At 36.7% G+C, this 20,358-nt stretch overlaps 1 protein-coding gene across 1 annotated transcript in view; it reads left to right on the top strand.

The window, feature by feature from the left end:
* The window catches only part of LOC130562602 (A disintegrin and metalloproteinase with thrombospondin motifs 7), a 54,561-nt gene that overhangs the window by 14,869 nt on the left and 19,334 nt on the right, over positions 1–20,358 (top strand). The window contains exons 9-16 of the mRNA XM_057347720.1: positions 289–433; positions 5,296–5,388; positions 5,513–5,658; positions 6,283–6,452; positions 6,537–6,670; positions 12,539–12,659; positions 12,756–13,000; positions 18,364–18,505. Coding sequence (XP_057203703.1) covers positions 289–433; positions 5,296–5,388; positions 5,513–5,658; positions 6,283–6,452; positions 6,537–6,670; positions 12,539–12,659; positions 12,756–13,000; positions 18,364–18,505 — 1,196 coding nt within the window. The remainder of the gene's footprint in view (positions 1–288; positions 434–5,295; positions 5,389–5,512; positions 5,659–6,282; positions 6,453–6,536; positions 6,671–12,538; positions 12,660–12,755; positions 13,001–18,363; positions 18,506–20,358) is intronic.

Here is a 20,358-nt window from a genome sequence, read left to right as displayed (position 1 = left end):
CGATTTGGCGTTTTGGCAAAAAACTCAATTTTTGGGGGCTTTTCTGGCTCATAAACATCACAAAGGAAAAGTAAACTATGGTTGGTCATTTTACATGTCACTCAGAAGGCTTCTTCCTCTTGTGGGCGGGGCTTGGTCAGAATATGCATCAATGTAAACAAGCACAAAAACAAGCCTATTCTCCTATTTATATGATGGAAAACTATGAAAATCCAGGTTGTAATTCACAGAAACCCCCTGTCCTGTGTATTTCCAGCATGTGGTGTGTTTTTGTCATGTTCTTCACAGTCGTGGTTGGGGCTGGTGTTTGGATGACCCTCCGGTCAGGAACGAGCTGGAAATGCAGTCTGCTCCCCCCGGCGTGCTGTACAGCGCTGCTCACCAATGCAAACTCCAGTACGGATCCTCTTCCGTTCTCTGCGATGACGTGGATGTAAGATATCACCTCGCACATGCAGATCGCACCCTCACACCCTACACATGTGCAGTTAGATGTGTTAAATAATCTGTTGATGAAATACAGACGGAAAGAGACATTTTGAGCCAACCATCTATTGGAAACTGTAAAAATGTACAATGTAACCTAATAGAAATATAAAGCCAGTGGTCTCTGCTAGAAAGTCTTGTTCCTCCAAGCTGGTCATTTCATGTGACTTTGGCTTTATTTTGTCGTGAAGTCACTTATAAATATTGATGAATTGCCTTTTTTGGCTAATTTCCAGAACACACTGGCTTATTTGGGTTTGTTAGTGCTTGCCTGTCATGGCGCAGTAAATTATGACCACCCACTAACAGCAGCTGTCAGATATTCTGCTCGAGCTGCTCTCTACATTATGTCATTGGTGTGTTTTTTTACGTTAGCCAGCCCCTCTCATACCAATGCTATGTAAAAATGCAAACTTATGTGTGTGGACAAGAGTAAAGAGACTTATTTAGACATCCAGCTGTATACAGTATGTGATGTCTTATTTTTGTAAAGAATAGCATGAATAGAATATGTTTTCTTTTCAGCAAGCTGTTGTAAATCTTATAAAGAAAACAAGTACTTTACAATCTTCAGACAATTATTTTACAGTTAGTACTACTAATATACGTCCCATGAACACTTAGTAGTACTATTAATAGTAATGTCATATTACATACTAAGTTTCACCAATGTACATTGAGAAATATCAATATCAATTATATCATATATACCGTCAATTTTTGTTTTCATAATTATATTTCTTTACTACAGTATGTGTGTTAAGCTGCTTTATAACAATGCAACATTGTGAAAAGCGCTTTATAAATAAAATCAAATAAAATTGAATTGAACTTACGTCAACCCTCCAAAACCAGGACTACTTTTTATAAAACAATTAATTTACTTTGGATTTTAGTCAGACCAGTTTTTTTCGGCATAATTGAGCACCTAGTATGATCTATTTTCGCTGCAAGTATATATCATCTGTTTTATAGCATTACATTGTCGTATATAATATATTTTCTTTTATTCAGTGCTGATTTATAATTCAGATAGCAATAATGAGATCATTGGAAATTTTGCCTGGAGGTAGACAGCTTTATCAGTATTCACAATTGGAGACAGCTCTTTAGCCCTTGATCATTTCTCTTTAATGGAATTTGACAGAGTTTAAGTGCCAACACAACTGAGCGCTTGAAGCTAATTGAGCAATTTGTTTCATTTGCTAAGACAAGACAGCTGGATAGAGAAAGACATGCACACATCTTATGTTTCTCGATATACCATATATATACATACAGTATATATAATTTTAACACACTATCAGATATATATGTTTAGTAATTTACACTTTTTTCAATTTGAACATTTTAAGAATTATTAAGAATGTCAGTGATTGACAGCTTTCAGTCACCATACACGTTCAATGTATGGTGTTCGTCATTATAAATTCGTCATAAATCATCATCAGAATTTTCATTTTTGGGTGAAGTATACCTTTAAAGGCAGAATAGGTGATCCTGTCCAGTAACCTTTTTTGTCATGCTGGTTGGAAACCTCTTTACATCCTGATAGCAATCAATAAGTAAAGTGGTCCAATGATATTTTTATAATTATATTTACATTTACGCATTTGGCAGACCCTATTATCCAAAGCGACTTAGATTGCATCTTATTATACATTAGTTTTTTTAAGTATGTGCCATGCGCCATGCTCTAACCACTGAGCCACAGGAAAGTATTATATATTGTCGGTGAAAGGCATAGATACAAAAAAAACGTTCGCACAATCATTGCATTCGGTCCGAACGCAATGATAGGTCGTGTGTACATTTTCAGTCAACGTATTTTGCATCCCACTGCCCACCCTGTTCACGCAGACGCCATACGTCATCAGCGCGGTCATATACGCTGTGCAGACACAGCGGGAGAATGGCAGGTAAACAGCTGGAACCTAACCTTCCCCTTGTTAAATGTGTGCAAGTTTGCAAGTGGCACTTGCAAAGGACGAACAAAAAGAAAGACCATTTTAAATTACCACGACTCTAATCAGCAAAGAGGAACGCATTCCGGTCCCTGTCGGTCAGTTCGTGGTTGCTTTCCAGGGGTTTTTCCTCGCTCGGTCTGTTCGCGATTTCACGTGTTTCGGAGGTTTCACAGGAGATGCACTGGTGAATGAGACATGATTTAATTGGAATCGATCCAAGAGCTTCTGGTTTGTGCGCGCTCATGTGTTTTGGAGGAGGCGTGGCTTTGCACGGCGATTCGCATGGAGGGTGGGATCATGATTTCAGTGCTAGCAGGCTAAAGTTAGCATCTTACTAGGGGTGTAACGATACGCTTATCTCATGATTCAATGCGATACACGATACTGGGTTAATGATTATGATTGCATCACGATATTAGTAAAAAAAATGAAACTGACAGATTTTTCCCCCAAAACATGAACAATTTTTTAGTTACGTTTGTTATTTTGTTAAAGAATTGACAATATACATGGTTTAATTCAACAATTTTTATGTAAACCAAAAAACTGAATGGATCTGTCACTGAAAAATAAAACAAATTTTTTACATAAAAATATGAAAAAATTATTTCATTCAAAAATGTATTGCCATAGTCTACGATACATATCTTAATAGCTCTACGATACATATCTTAATGTTTTGCACTGCGATATACGATACTTAGATATATTGTTACACCCCTACACCTTACCAAATCAGCCATTCCGCCTTTAAGCATGGAAGAGAGCAGCACATCTCCTCCCGCTGTGATATTTTAACAGGGAAGTGTATTGGCATGCTTTCCTTATAAGTGAGGCCCGAATTAGATCTCATTAGGAAACTATCCCATAAAACTATATTCTGCCATGCTCACAGGCTTCTTACTGTTATATTGTGAACAGTAAAGTGCAAATCACTGTCTGGACTTCTTGGTTTGGCAGCTTTTAACAGGAAGTTTGCAGGAGAACACACACCAACTTTTCCATAAGAGAGAAAGTTTCTGTACCTGTTGAATCTGATTTTCAAACCTGGAAGTTTCAGTAGACGTCTTTACAGGGACAAAAGTGAAACCAGATGTATGTTTCATTTTACAGAAATGATAATATATAGAAAAAAATGGATGGTAATTCACAGTGTTCATGTGTCTTAATTGTGGTAGAGCATTGCATTAGGTCTTGGGTTTGTATTGTCACTTTGGATAAAGGCGTCTGTCAAATGCATAATTGTAAAAAAAACTCCAACTGCTGAATGTGAATGCGGCATCTAACCTCAAGAATAAGCTTGTTGAACACGCTAAAGAAAAAAGCCAGTCTGGTTTATTTAAAATTAAAATAGGGAGAAGGGCATCAGCTCGCAGAAATGTTGTTTTCGATGTCACCGTACATTGTGTGATGTGTTCCCTCCTGTCTGCAGCGGTTGTTGACAGATACTGGCCATCTTTCAATTACCAGCCAAATGTCAGAGCACAAGTCGAGCCCTCAATAGACAGACTCCGATAAAGCCAGGCTTTAGTTTTCTTATCGGGTCTGTAACAGTTCATGAAATGGCACCAGAAGAAATTGCAGAGATTGCTGTATGTTATACACAACATTCACCTTTCCCTTGAGATTTGTATGCATTCATGAAATGTTGTTACTCTTGTTTACATCACAACCTCTATAGGAAAGGAAAGTTAACATGATTTAGGTCCAGACTTGAATTCTAGTGTGCTGCCTAGATTAGCAGCATTCTAACTAGCATGGACCCTCTTAAGTGAGTAAATTAGAGGGGTCTGCATGGGTGCAGACCCCTCTGTTTATGACCACTCCTGCATGCAACACGTGTAGTGTGCACTAGAGAAGTGTGAGAGATGACTGGCACGGCTTAAAGCTGATTCATTCGTTAGCACATATCGATTTAGCATGCTAACAAAATATTTTTATTCATAATCTACACATAACACAAATATCGAGTAAAATGTAGTGTTGAGCAAGTTGGATAAAAGCAAAATATTCAGTTTTATTTAGATGGAAGATGTTTTATACCTGTATCGATTAAAACGTAACTATATTTATAATTAGGCATTCACTGTAAAAAACTACTTTAAAAAGTTAAACAGCTTCATAAAATTTTTAAGTTAACTCAAATTAGCTTTATGAGTCAATTAAACTTAAGTTATATTTAACTAACTAAAATACAACTAGATTTTTTAAAGTCAATTCATAATAGTTAAGTTCAATTGACTCAAAAAGGTAATTTGATTTAACTTAAAAAATGTATGGCAGCTGAAATCTTTTTACAGCGCGCTGACTTGAATAGTTTTTTTTTCTTCTCATTTTGTTGTTGGGCTGTGCATTTTCAATTTCGGCTAGAAACAATTACGAAAACAAAATAATCAAAAGATTGCTCCACATTCTGTTTTGCAGTTATTTTCTCATTTCGTCTTGTGTTATAAATCCACAGCGTACCCCTTTCTTGTTTTTCGGTTGAATCTATTTCACAAAGAAAAAAATCTTTTTTATTCAACGGATACATGTTCTTTGCAAAGTCAATGCGTAGTCATGTAAAATAATCATAATTTGACTATTGTCTAAAATAATAGTAATTATGATTTTTGTGATAATCAAGCAGCCCTGGTTTGTTGCCCTTTTCTGTGATTTCCTTAAACAATTTCTGTAAAGAATGCTACAAACATGCAGACATAAACTATTAAATCTTTGTTTTTCTCACATTTTATATTATGAAAGATGCATTAAACATTACCTGACATTAGATCATTCCTGGCCATTGGTGTTCATTTCTTCAAATCTTTAGTGCTAACTTTTCTTTCATACTATTCTTCAGAACATCTGCAGTACGCTGTGGTGCACCGTGGATTCCACCTGTCATTCAAGACTGGATGGTGCTGTGGATGGTACCAAGTGTGGTGAGGACAAGGCAAGCCAGGCTTTCTGTGTCCGCTCATTGTTGGCTTATATTTCCCAGCATGCAGTTCACCATACTGTTCTCCTCCCCGTATCTTGAACTCGCTGACTAACTGCTGCTTGTGTTTTCTCATCAGTGGTGTTTTGATGGAGAGTGTGTGCCGATGGGTTCCCGGCCTGCGAGGGTGAATGGAGGATGGGCTTCGTGGAGCGAGTGGTCCGAGTGCACTAGGACGTGCAGGGTAGGGGTTCAGAGCGCCCACAGGGACTGCGTTAACCCTGTGTGAGTTTCCCTTCAATACCACAGAGCTCAGATTCACATTACTGTACACAACTAATCGTGAGAATGGCTATTTTTATTGTGTGCTGTTTGGATGAAGAATCACATGTTTTGGGTGATAAAGGGTGATTAAGTGCAGTTATTTCTCACAAGCTATATGTCTGAATAAAGCATAGTATTACCAGCCAACTTTGACCTTGTGAGGACATTTTATGGTACGAAAACAGCTTATGAATCATACGAAATCATGTTTTTGAAAAAATTGCAGTATTATTGAGAGTTGAAGTATACTCCCATTTGGAAAGCATGTGTGACATCTGCGTCATTTTTTTTCATAGTTTTTCAAGGATGGAGAGCAGAAACAGTTCTGATACCAATAACCTTCACCACTTTTTCTCACAACCAATGTCTTCCATTAATGAAAAAAAATTATTATCTTTTTATCATTTATAAAAAAAAAATATTTTGCGTTCTCAAAAATCCTTGCAAAAACATTTGAAGGCATAGTTCAGCCAAAAATGAAAATTCTGTCATCATTTACTCGCCCTCTTGTCATTTCAAACCTTTATGACTTTTGTTTTGTGTTTACTGCTTACCTTAAAATACAGAGATTTTCACTTTTTTCAGACCCAAACATGGAGGTAAATATTGTCTCGGAGAGCGTCGCAGATATCGAACATGTAACCGAGACCGCTGTCCACCGGACCAGCCCAGCTTCAGATACATCCAGTGTAACCGCTTCAACACCATCCCTTACAAGGGAAAGTTTTATAAATGGACACATGTGAATAACAGAGGCGAGCGTCATATAAACAAATACTAGAAAAATAGATTTTGCAGTGCAACCAAAAATGACATGATCGCATATATGTGTTTTGCAGTTAATCCGTGTGAGCTGCACTGTAGACCTGTGAATGAACATTTCTCAGAGCGGATGCTGGACACGGTCATCGACGGCACACGCTGCTATGAAGGCGCTCACAGTCGGGACATCTGCATCAACGGCATTTGCAAGGTTGGTATTAGCTTTTGTTTGAATTTTTATTCATTTATATAGCACGATTCACAGAACATATTGTTTTAAAACAAGGTCTGATCTCTGTTTGCTCAGTTTCATAGTGTCCCTGTACCTTTCTGAATGTCAGTTCAGTTAATTGGGAAGGGAATTTCAAATTCACACCCGTATGTGGAAATCTTCTCCAGTTACTGTCGTAACCTCGCTTCCCTGAGAGGCGGAAACAAGACATTGCGTACTCACGCTATGGGGAAATGCCTCCAATGCGGGCCCTGCCGCCACTATATAATGTGCCAAATAGTTGCCAAGTCCACTTATAATACGTGACTTTGGGCTTCTTTTTCTGTCAAGTCGCGTTAAAAAATCACTAGTCGCAGGTTTTTGGGCTTATTTAAAAAAATATTGTAGCTTGTTAGGAGAATCTTGTTTCTTTACATCGTTCAATGCATTAATACTGTCTGCTCGACAGGCGTTATTATCGCGTTAACGCATTAATTAATTAATGCCGACAATTATTTCATAATTGCATTAACGCAGTTTTTTAAAGTATTATTTTATTTCGAAAGTCTGTTGCTCACTGGCTCTGAAACGTACAGACTAACCATGGGTCACATTGGCTTGAGATGGGCGTCACCAAGCGTCTCAACCAATGTGGGGTTGGCCTAAGAACTTTTTTTTTAAGGAATATAACTACAGCCGAAGAAGCACAATTACAAAACAAAGTTAAAACAAAAGATATAAAAACAAAACAAACAAACAAAAAAACATTTAAAGAACAACATAGGGGTATATAAATAAACAAAACACATCACAGTCAAAGGAAAAGATTAAACAGCTTATAAGTTTAAATTGTTTTTAAAGCCTTCTTATTACATGAGTTAGAAATAGTCCCAAAATAATGTTGTATTTCAATAAGTAAAACACAAAAAAATTTTTTTGACTTGACAATTTACAATAATGTATATAGAATTTTGTTAACAAGATCAGAAGATTAAGTAAATATGTTTTGTTATTTTGTGAATGTATTTTTTTCCCAATTACAAAATCCAAACAAAACATTTTCCCAAAGTAAAGAAAAATCTTTAGCAATGTTCTCAATAACAAATAAAGAAAAGTCTTTCCACAACAATTTAGAGAAATGGCAGTGCCGAAGAACACAAGAACTGAAAGGAGAAAGGTACCGAACTCTTACATGGACGTTTCGTTTTAAATCCCTTCCAGACGGCGGAGTTGATAAAACAAACCCCTCCATTTAGTCTCCCCTCCTTCAGCCATGCACTTATCTATCAGTGCCCTCACCCCACAAAGACGTAATATGCGTGGGTGTAAGAGGCTTATTTTATGCTATTGATGATAAAGCGGAACGAAATCAATAGCCTACAGAATACAAAAACTTCCCAGGCTAAGGTACAAAACAGCAACGATCAGGGGCGGACTAGGAGTAAAAAGTGGCCCTGGACTTCTTCAGCAGGAGCGGCCCACAAAACGCAGCTCGCAACATAACATAACACAACAACGCACTGATGCACAAACCATTCTGTACCACTATAATTAAAAAATGTAAATGTTTTTAAGACCTTTCGTGCCACCTTGCAAAATCAATAAAACATTAAACTGTAAAGGCAACAAACAGAAATCAAAATGACATAAAAGCCTGCTTAATCGTGTAAATTTATTATAAAGTATTTATTGTAATATAAGGTAATGTATTTAAACTGACCATGACATGGCGTGACTACACCTAACAAATATTGTTGAACATCAGCTATAAAGTCCAAAATCAACATTGTACAAGTCTTAAAAAGTTAGTGTTTAGGATTTATAAATCGAGAAGAGAGGAAAGAAAACATTCACTCTTTGTGCTTAATAAGTAGCTAACTTATAAGCTTAATAAAAAGAGCTTAAAAAGCTTTTTAAAACTATACATTGAATATAAATTTGACAGAAAAATTAAAAGTCATTTCATTACCTGTGATGATAGTTCTGCAGTCTATTGAATTCTTCCATGCTAATAAAATGGACTATATACAGACAGTCATATCTTATGCCTCATATGCTATAATATTATCTGTTTCAGTGTGTTTTTAGACATTTTAACTCGAACACATGTCTTGAATTATGTGACAAACCATTTTTCGAAGTTTTCAACAGCAAAACTCACAAAAGTTAAGTAGTTTGCATCTCTGTATCTTACCATTTAACAGTTTTATTGTAAAAAATTATGTAAAAATTCCCATATTAGCAAGGGTCCATGTAAAAGTAGTCCGTTTTATGAATGTTAACAGCTGGGAAACAAAATGGATCTGTATAGCTGTATAGAGCTCTCTTAAAGGGGAAACAGCAACATAAAGATCTGTTTATAATCTTTATCAAACAACAAAGGACGGGCCCAAAACACTCATATTAAAGAAATTGTGTTCTCCTTTTATGAATTGTTAAGATAAAGAAAAAAGGTAGCATACAATAATTTAGTTGTTAAAGATGTGCTTTAAATACACTTTAAATACAGTACACTTTACACTGTGTGTTGAAAGAGTGTTGAAAGAGAGTTTATGTATAAGCAATAAAATCAATAATCATTATAACTTGTTTTTCTATGTCAAACTAGATAGAACATTAATGCCCTGGCAGTGGCAGATAGCTTTGGATAGGGCTGCACGATAATTTATCGCGATACCACTAAATCCGATTGTAGTCGAGCTGGCTGCGATATGCAATGTGTCGATATTTTTTTTAATGCGTAGCTTGTCCGTGAAGCACGTCTCTGGGATCAGTAGGAAATGCTGCTCGATCTAAAAGCAGTGCGAGTTTGAGTCGCTTATAATGTGCATTTGAAAAAGCAACACCCGTCACACATGATCATTATAAATATACTTTATTATCATAAAAATACCTGATGAAGCTTGAGTAACAGTGATAAAAAGATGTCTATAGGCATTTCCTAGAACGTGATATGGTCTTCTTCTGCAGTGCGTATTTGGAGTTTCCGCACGAGAGTGCCCTCTGGCTTTCGGATGCAGCAGCATTTTCCCGTACTTCACTCAAAAGCTGTGCATAAATCACGTGATATTTATCGTCGGTTTATCGTGACAGCCCTAATGTTTAAATTGAGATTTACAATAAATATTTTAAAGATCGCGTATCACAGGCAGTTTCTGCCAATATCATATTAATCTTGAGTGCCTATACAGTAGTATTGCATACGCAGTGTTGGGTAAGTTACTCTGAAAAAGTAATTAATTACTAGTTACTAATTACATATTCGATAATGTAATTAGATTACTGTACAAGTTACTCTCTTCAAAAAGTATTTAATTACTTATTACTAATTACTTTTTATATCCTACATCAACCTTGATGAGTTAAGTGATTCAAGGATAGGCATGAAACGGCTCTTTTAATTCAGTCAAATAAATAATATCAAACTACATAAAGTATTATTATTAATTACAAATGTGAGAATTATACATTAAAGCACGGTTTTTTCAAGTTAGACTTTGAATTTTGATGTCAATTCCTCTTCTGCACACATACATATTACACAAAGTATTTAGTTTAATTACATCAGAAGTAACTGTAATTAAATTACAGACAAAATAAGAGTAATCCCTTACTTTACTTTTTCAAGGGAAAAGTAATTAAATTTCAGTAACTAATTACTTAGTAACTAGTTACACCCAACACTGTGTATACGTCGTATCTTCGTATTTAGAATTTAGTTTGATCAAATTTATAAAAGAGAGATACAGGAAAAAGATCTTCCGGAAAAACACGAGTTGCTAGAGGTGGGACTAGTGGGGAGAGTGGGACGGAACTACAGCACGAGCAAGCAACACATCATCACATTAATCCCTTCATGTTTAGTACATTGTGCACGTACACACCGATTGCCAACAAAACACAGACGTATGACTTAGTTTGACTTACCGCATGCAGTTCATGTCCGGCATCTTTTAGCACTGGGACCGCGCCATCTATCAGTTTCAAACGATCTCCAAATCTAGTGTTATGTCCACCGTTTATATAACATCCATCACTGAAATGTCATGATCAAACAGACACACCTAAACTTCACTATCGTAAGAGTAACCAGCTGCAGCGCAGCCCATCTTGATGCAGGGCAGATAACGAGATAGCGGGTCTCGCTCGTCGGTTGGCTCGTGGGCGGGCTCTTTCGCCTTGCCGTGCTTTTGGCAAATAATAGGAATAGGTTCCTTGTGATGACATACGGATCCAGAATTAGAAAAAACTTTCCGAAACAAGTTGGAGTGCTGGGGGAGTGTATCAAGTACAGAAATATACCGTACGTCATACGTCCAACTCGTTTTTTAACAAGTTGACCATGTTAAGCATGAGAAGCCAGCACGTTTAACAGTGTAAAGAAGTCAGAATGCATGACGTAGCATGATACCCGATCTTTAAGTTGAAATAGTTAATGCTACTATGTAAAGGAAATACTGTTGTAAAAAGCACACTATTTGTTTAAACTTATTGCACTTTTGTTTATAGCAGTACTTTTAAAATAAAAGTGCACAATACACTACTTTTGAATTCATTATTGAATTTTACGCTTAACAATGCAATTAATCACAGAAAAGTCATGCGATTAAAAATTTTAATCGTTGCCCAGCACTACATGAGACACAAACTGGATCTGTCTATTTATGTAAATAGAACTGTGTGTTTGCATGAGACATGCACAGAAATACAGCATACATTTTACAATACAGCTAATTTTTGTCACATCAGTGTATAACATCTCTCCTTATTTTACTCTAATTCACAATTCAAAGTTTATAATAATGTTTCACAATATGAGCTGTCAAGTTAAATTTAGCAGGAAATGTCACTTCGATATATATATAATAATATATATAACTTTAGAGACGGTCCCTAAATTCACGAAAATCGAAAGTTTAATGTCAAACCAACTTTATGCCAGTGAAACGCGGCAATGAACGCATGCTTTATATGCGCCACGCGCTCGTGTGTAAACACATTAAGACAATTTATAATATAATCTAAAATAAAACAGTATACAATATTGGTTAATGTTCCTGTAGGAAGGAGCTTGTTCTGTTGACAGACAGAGGCTTCAATTCTGCGAGTAGGCTACAGTTTGCAAAACTGTGCGAACGGATTGCGAAAGCGTGGGCACAGATTATGAATTCGTGGGTACAGATTTCAAAAACTGAGGGGACGGTTTACAAAACCGAGAGCACGGATTGGAAACTCGTGGGTACAGTTTATTAATCCGAGAGCACGGTTTTGTAAACTGGGGGTACAGTTTATTAATCCGAGAGCACGGATTGGAATCTCGTGGGTACAGTTTATTAATCCGAGAGCACGGATTTTTAAACTGAGGGAACGAATTACAAACTGTGGCCACGGATTTGCGGGTCTTGTTTTTTTTTCTCCGAGGGGTGACCAGACGGGCTCCGTAGAATTCTGCTCCTTGTCAAGGTTTTAAGAATTTTGTGATAGATGTGCACACACTCTTAAAAATAAAGTTACTTCACAAGTGGTTCCATAAAGAACCTTTAACATCTGAAGAGCCTTTCTGTTTCACAAAAGGTTCTTTGTGGTGAAAAAATGGAATCGCTAAGGCGATTTATGTACCCTTATTTTTAAGAGTGCATGGTCTATTTCAACCTGTGTGATATTAGAGCTATAAAATGTAATTTTTGATTCTGGTCCCAAATATTGCTGGAGTAACACGATTTGTATGAATAATAATTGTAAAAGATTTTAATCCCAAATACAATACAATTTCTTAATTGGACAGTTAAAGAAAATGTTTTGATTTAATCACAATTTCTTTGACATTTTTCCCTGTAAAATCCTATTTAATTATTTTTTTTGTGTCAGAATATCGGCTGTGATTATGAGATCGACTCGGATGCTGTCGAGGATCAGTGTGGCGTGTGTCATGGAAACGGTTCTACGTGTGAAACTGTCAGAAAGACTTTTGAGAACAGTGAAGGACTTGGTATGTAACTGATTTGTTTTTATATCATAAATGTCACATTACTGTACACATTTATTTTACTTTCTTTGAATAAGCAGAGGTACTTTTGTCCCTCAGGATATGTGGACATAGGTCTAATTCCAGAAGGGGCACGGGACATCCGTATCGAGGAAGTTGCTGAGGCTGGGAACTTTTTGGCATTACGCAGTAATGACCCTGAAAAATATTTCCTGAATGGTGGATGGACTATCCAATGGAACGGGGAATACAAGGCTGCGGGAACGATATTCACTTACGAGAGGAATGGACAACTGGAAAATCTCTCTTCTCCAGGACCAACTATGGAACTGGTGTGGATACAGGTACTAACTCTTTATTCCTATTTCAAGAAGGTTGTTAATGATTTTAATTATTTTGATCATAATGTTTTTATTATATGTATTTACTCATTTCATGAACATTTTGTTATATTAAAGTTGGGGTGGTTGATTTGGAAAGGTGCTAACTTTAGCCTGCTAGCATTGAAATTATAATCCCACCCTCTATGCGATTCGCGGTCCAAAGCCACGCCTCCTCCAAACACATGAATGTATTTCGTAAATCCACGTAATGAATTACAAACTAAATCTCCATCGTGTAAAAGCTGAACCGATGTTAATTCGAGTTTTTCCTCTTTCATGATCCAGACGTTTTTTCACGGTCACTGTTTTTTCAAAAACAGACTTTCGTTTTGTAGATTTACTTGTTGTCGGTTCCGCAAGAAAGTTTGATTGTTGCTGATTGTCCGCCATTCTCCCTGCGTTGACACAGCGGACGTGAGCGCGCTGATGACGTACGATGTCTGCGTGAACAGGGTGCGCAGTGGTATGCAAAATACGTTGGCTGAAAATGTACACATGACCAGTCACAGCGTTCGGCCAGAACGTTTTGATTAGGCAAACGTTTTTTTGGTCCTATGCCTTTCACAGACGATATAGAATTATAAAAATATTATTTGACCATTATACTTCTTGATTGCTATCAGGATGTAAAGAGACTTCCAACCAACATGACAAAAAATGTTTCTGGACAGGATCACCCACCCTGCCTTTAACTTATAAATGTATATCAGGTACAAAATAAAGGCATAATTTAGTTTCTCATCACCATTTTTACATCTTTGTATTTTGAACGAATATCATTGGATTTTTCTAGATTTTTGAGCACAGCTCTTGAATTTTCGATTGATGCCTTAAATGTGGTTTATGGTTCAAAGACCTAAAATGTTGACCATTCTAACCAATACTTGGAAATGTTTGCAAGCAGCTTTTCACAAGAAAAGCTTCGCTTTTAATATGGAGTTCTATGAATAATAAACTTGATTCGATTTCTCCTCAGTCTTATCTGCGTATGTGCTGAGTATCTTCATCAACCAGGAGGGATGAAAACTGAATGAAGAAATTGAACAATGGTCTGACAGGGTTAAGTGAAATCTGAGGCTGAACCCTCGAGGATTTGCATAAAATTCTGCTTTGCAGAAAGTAGCTTTATAATCTTTCGGCACAAAAGAAGATATTGCGTTATTGAAACCCATTCTAGTTAGAATAATGATGGCAGCTCATGATTGAGTGGATTTATCGTTTGATTTTGTAGCATAGAAACATTTATTCTTCACTGATTTCCAGCGAAGGAATACGTTTACGAAAATGCATCATGGTTTTATTATAGTAAACCGATTTCTTTTATCAGAACATTTGTATTACCATAGATTACCTACAAATACTATGCTTATTGTGTTGATACCATAGTAAACTTGTGGTTACTGTAGTATTGCTGTAAATAAAACCCCAAAACTATGATGAGTAGTAGTAGCCGTGACATTCTTTAGTTATACTGAACATGTGGTTTATTTGTGATTGGACAGTCTGGGTAGTGGGGGTAATTGCAAGAAGCGTCTAGATAATGCACGTCATCCCACAGAGCGATCCACAGGCGTCTGGCACACAGCCGTGGTGTGGGTGGTGAGAGGAGGGACATCTACAGCAGCAGGAGACAGATAAATGAGCTCTGCTTTCTCAGTAAAGTCTCTATCTTGTATTCTTATGTCCCAAGAGACACAGCGTTGCTCACAATCTCACATTTCTCTGTTTTATCATTCTTGTGCGCAAAACCAGACGGGCAGAAATGTCGGGGGTGCTCTGTCTAATGAGGTGTGTGTTTGTGTGGTTTTCTCAATTGCTGAAACGAATTTCCTGAAACCTTTAATGTAATTGCTTCGGAAACAGATACACTGAACACTCGCAGACTGTGATATATCATTGACCTCCACAGCCAATGTGGCATTACAGAGCCTTACATTTATGCATTATTTACGGCAATCTGCAGTACATTACAAGTTAGAGGTAACACTTTGCAACCACATTTCAATTTTCACCAAATTTCAGAAATGTACCGTTTGTGCTTTACACTCAATTGCATTGAATGAAAACCGTGAAAAGATTTATTGTACATACAAAAATACAGTGAAATCCCACATATTAAAGGGATAGTTCACGCAAAAGTGAAAATTCTGTCATCGTTTACGCACCCTCAGATTGTTCCAAACCTGTCCAAATTTCTTTGTTCTGATAAACACGAAGGAAGAATATCAACAACCAAGCCCCCATTTACTCCCATAGTTGTATTTTCCCTACTATGGCTGTAAATGGGGATGAGATCTGTTTAGTTGCTAATATTCTTCCAAATATATTTCTCTGTGTTCAGCAGAACAACAACATTTATACAGATTTGGAACAACTTAAACGAGTCATATGGTGCGAACACGTGTTTTTCTGTGTCTTTGGTGTGTTATAAGGTGCCCATGCATGTATTAGACGCTTAAAATAGCTCAAATTAAAGTGTGGGGACAAAAGATGCATTCTATCTAAAAGCGAATGCTCACCCAGACCTGCCTGAAACGCCTCGTGTAACCACACCCCCACAAATCTACGTCAGTTCGTGGTATGATTTGACTAAGACCGGCCAAATGCATACGCAAGTAAGGTGGGCGTACCTGTCAGTACAATTGAAGAGGAACCTGATGTTCCAAATATGGTCAGAGGCGTCACATTTCCGTCACACGCTTGCAGTAATCGACCAATCACTACGCACTGGCTAACTGGCCAATCATAGCACACCTCGCTTTTCAGAGCCATGAGCTTTGTAAAAAATCTGCGCGTTTCAGAGAGGAGATACAAACATGCACGGTATGTGGAAAATACAGCGTTTTTGAACCTTAAATCGTGTAGACACATTACATTACATCTAAAACAAACCATAATATTTGTTTTAGCCGTGTCATATGACTCCTTTAAGGGTGAGTAAACGATGACAGAACTTTTATATTTGGGTGTAAAGTTAAAGAATTATACAAATAATGTGAAATCACATTTCATCAGGGTCTAGTCTCTGGTCTGTGTCGAAACGGAGCATCTCATTGACATCACAGGCAACGTTACAAAACAATACTGTAACTGTAATACTGAAATATTCTCACAAGACTCAATACTTGTACAAAAAACAAGGCTCATACCCATCTGTCTTAAACTATCTGCTTGCTTCCTCGAAGAAAGACATGTTCAAATGCCACAGAGTTAATCGAATCATCTCATTGCCTTTCCTCTCTTTACCTCATCATCTTACTTGTGCTCTCCCTTTAACTTGATCAGTTTCTACATTATTTATCTGTGCCTATTTTTAGGTTTTGATAGGTGAATGGTCCAATTCAGTTTTGTGATGTTTTTGTATTGCTAGCACTTACTACAGGAGCACGTGTTAAACGCTCTATTTGGGTTTGGGGGAAAAAGCAGATTTGATGTTTGCAGCTTTGAGAGATGAGTTGTTCATTTGGGAGTTGTAGAAAGTGAATGTATTTTAGCATTTTCAGTTAAACATTTTATTTATGTTAAACATAAATTAAACATTTTCAGTTTCTTTCCAGGAACAGAACACTGAGATTACATTTGTTAATTTAACATTTTAACACGAACTAACAAGAAACAAGAAACATACAGTACTAATCTAATGTTAATTACAACATTGAATAATACTTTTTGTTAATATTAGTTAATTCAAAGTGAACTAACATAAACGTATAATAATAAACTTTAATCAGATACATTTCTCACTGATATCTTATGTCAAAAATATATTATTCAATGTAATAAAATAAAATAGTGGGATTATAACACCTAGCCCTATTAAGAGAATCTTATCCACAGATTAATAAATGCTGTAGAAGTATTGTTTATTATTAGTTAGCATTAATTTAGTTAACTAATGTTAACAAATATAACCTTAAAGTATTGTCGACAATATAACTATGTTTTTATATAAAAAACTCTATATTCTATGTCGTTTATCTTTTCCTAGCTGCAACTCTAGTCCTACTTGAAAACATGGCTTTGTAGAAAGCTTTTATTGTTACTAGGGATGTAACAATATGGATCGATGCATAGATTAAATTTGCAACGATTCGGTGCATCAATGACACGCATACAATTAGGGCTGTCACGATTATTAAATAATCGTCTTATCTCGATTGTTTGGCCTCATCGCGATGGTTTCAGATCATCGCTATTATTGCACATCTCTATAGAAGACACTAGGGGGAGCTGTAGTGCATCTGCATATTGCATATTTTATTGTATATATTGTAACTAAAGCGTGGTAATACTTGTAAAATGTACCACCACAACACAATCACTTAAAAAAAAACTAAAGCATATACCATAAAAATAACCCGCAGTACAATTTAATATTATTTCAGTGTGAAAACCAGTCTACCTAAATCTCATTAACATAGAAGTAAACTTTTATTGTAGTCTTGCAAGTGAGAAAAAAACGGACTAGAAGCTTTTCTATGACTGATAGCATTTTAATGGTGGCTTCAATTCACTCCTGATCAATTTACTTAATTTAAAGTATTTGGCGGTTGTATTATTGACAGGTAAAAGCCTAAACCTCAAGTATGATGACCCAATTTCTTCCTATGTATTTCCAAGAAAAAGAACATAGTCTTTATATTCAGAATAATATGGTCGTTTCAAAGCTGAATAAAAAATGAATGAGAATTAAAAGTCAAAGCTCTAAAACAGACAATTAATCGTCATAATCGCAATGATTTATTAGACAATTAATCATCAGCCAAATTTCATAATAGTGACAGCCCTACATACAATATCGATATGAGGTACCTTTATTTCGACACTCTCCTCGTCCTCATTCCTCACGTATCGTCCGTCCAAGTGTATTTTTTGTTAGTTTGTTGTTGTAGATGTCCCATTTGGCACAAAGAGTGCGCAATTTTTAAAAAGTTTAATTAAACGTTCATTTGATATATTCTGGTTGCATTGGTGAGTTAATAAAAATGTAACTGCTTTCGTAAACTTGGCAAGTGACGTCAAAATATCGATTAATTAATCGAAACGGAATGGTATCGCAGAACTTTTCCGAGGTATCTGCAAATATCGCATCGCTGGCGGAGAACATCGATATTGCATCGTATCGTCATGAACTGTTCGATTTACACCCCTAACTTAATTGTTACCTCGTTGACAAAATGTTAAATGCTCTCTCACTTTTTTATCGTTTTGGATAAAATGACTAAATGTACAATGTAATGTTAGCAAATGCATTAGCTAATATTAGCACACTTTACTGCAAAGTGTGACTTACTCTTCTTTCATTTTGCGTCGATCTTTTCTAGCTGCTCTTTCAGGAGACAAATCCAGGAGTGAGATACGAGTACACTATAAGTACCACTCTTGTGGAGTCAAACAATGGGTCTGCATCTTATTTCCAGTGGATGTACGGTGCCTGGACCGAGTGCAGCGCTACATGTGGAAGTGGTAAGACCTTCTTTACTATTCTCAATCCTGGAGTGCTTTCACTCGTATACCTTCATCCCGGACCAAACCAGCCAAATCTAAGATAACTGTTTTTGTTTCACTTTACCCATCTAGCTTGGCTCAGTAATGTTTGTTTGATCCAAATCTGTAGATATAGCTTAGCTCTGGCACAGATTTCTTTCACAAACTGTGTGATTCAGTGAGACATGAACTTTATAGAAAACAGATTTCAGGCCAGCTGGTGATATTTACTTGAATCTAACGTGATGAAAAACATTTCCAGCCCAGACAGGCTTGAATACTTAGTAATAAGACTTCAATAACGCTGCTAGAAATGTTGAAGTACACTGCGGAGAAAAGATCATGGTATTTACTCATAAGGTTACTTTATCCACATCACGCATGGCATGATAAAGCAACAAGCAAAAAATCACCCAAGATAGTCCGGCTGGATAATGCATTCATCATTTTTCGTATTGGACATCAAATTTGTGTAGCATTTTGCTTTTAGTTCGGACAGTAAAATATGGCAAAATAAATAGCTGTTTGCATCGCACCGGGTCGGGACATATTGTGATATTCAGGATTAGCAGGACGTTAAAGAGCAATTCTAACACAATTGATGGCTTTTCATTCTGGGCTTTATTGCAGTGAAGTCTATTGATATTAAACTGATTACACCAATTCTTCTTCTGTTCTTTGCTGTTGTAAATGAACAGATGTGTTTATCCCGAAGCCTTTTCTTAATCTGCTAAGCATTCGAGTAATGGATGTCGAAGCTTTAAAGACCGGCAGTGCTGTTACGGATGGGATTAGAAACACACACGGCTGAAATGTTTAGGAATACACATCTGAGTGATGTGGTTATAATTCCCTTGTGCTCGTCTACAAATAAGAATGAGCAGAAATGTGTTTAATCATTGTTTCTGGGTTTTGCATCCTTGTTTTAATGAATAATTTAACCTGCTTTGCTTTTATCTCAGTCACCAAGTACATTTTTGACAAAGTAGGTGATATAGTCTGATGCAGTCCTGCAGCGCCTGAGCGTGTCACATGATTATTTTTAGATGCAATTAACCGCCGCTCATCTTTAATTTACTGTAGTGCTCTGAAGAACAGCATCATTTAATTGCTCTGGCACAGCAGTTAAATCAATTATTCTACATCATGACAGCGGAGTTAAAGCTTTGTGTTTGTCCAGACTCAACTTTAATGGTGCCAACACATCAAATAATGTTTTACACAGCTCGAATGTGCATGCATGTTCGAATCTGAAACATCCGATATTGCAAAGGACTTTAAGAAATGTAGCTTGTTATTGTGTGTGTGTGTGTGTGTGTGTGTGTGTGTGTGTGTGTGTGTGTGTGTGTGTGTGTGTGTGTGTGTGTGTGCAATGTGTGGACACAGCGGTGCAGTGTGCATTGCTTGCATTGTGCAACAGAGGAAAAATGCAGATTACAGCGTTATCTCGGCCTGCATCTCATTTCATGCCTTTGGGAAAAAAGGATTAGTTTCTTCTTTACCCGGCTGCCTCCTCTAAGATACGGATGCTCTTTGCTGATCATAGTTCTTTCAAATGATATAGTGGGGACTGAGAATAAAAAATGTGCAATGTTTTGGATGAAATTGAGCCTCAAGTTGAATCATTGAGCGTGTCTGTTTATTTCTCGCTCGTTTGCGGCTCAGTGAGCACAATCGGTTTGGTTATCAGAACAGTGTAAACTACGCTGATGTGACTTATAAATGGAAATGCAAAAATAAAGAACAACTCAAAACCTAGTAAGATGTCTTCCTAAACAACATTTTGAGGTGTCCGTGCACATTTACATTGATCTATTTATCAGACGCTTTTA

Source organism: Triplophysa rosa, linkage group LG1 (genome assembly GCF_024868665.1).
Source record: "Triplophysa rosa linkage group LG1, Trosa_1v2, whole genome shotgun sequence".
In the NCBI taxonomy this organism is placed as follows: Eukaryota; Metazoa; Chordata; class Actinopteri; order Cypriniformes; family Nemacheilidae; genus Triplophysa; species Triplophysa rosa.
Note: the sequence above shows the minus strand (reverse complement) of the source record. Positions and strands in the feature narration are given on the sequence as shown.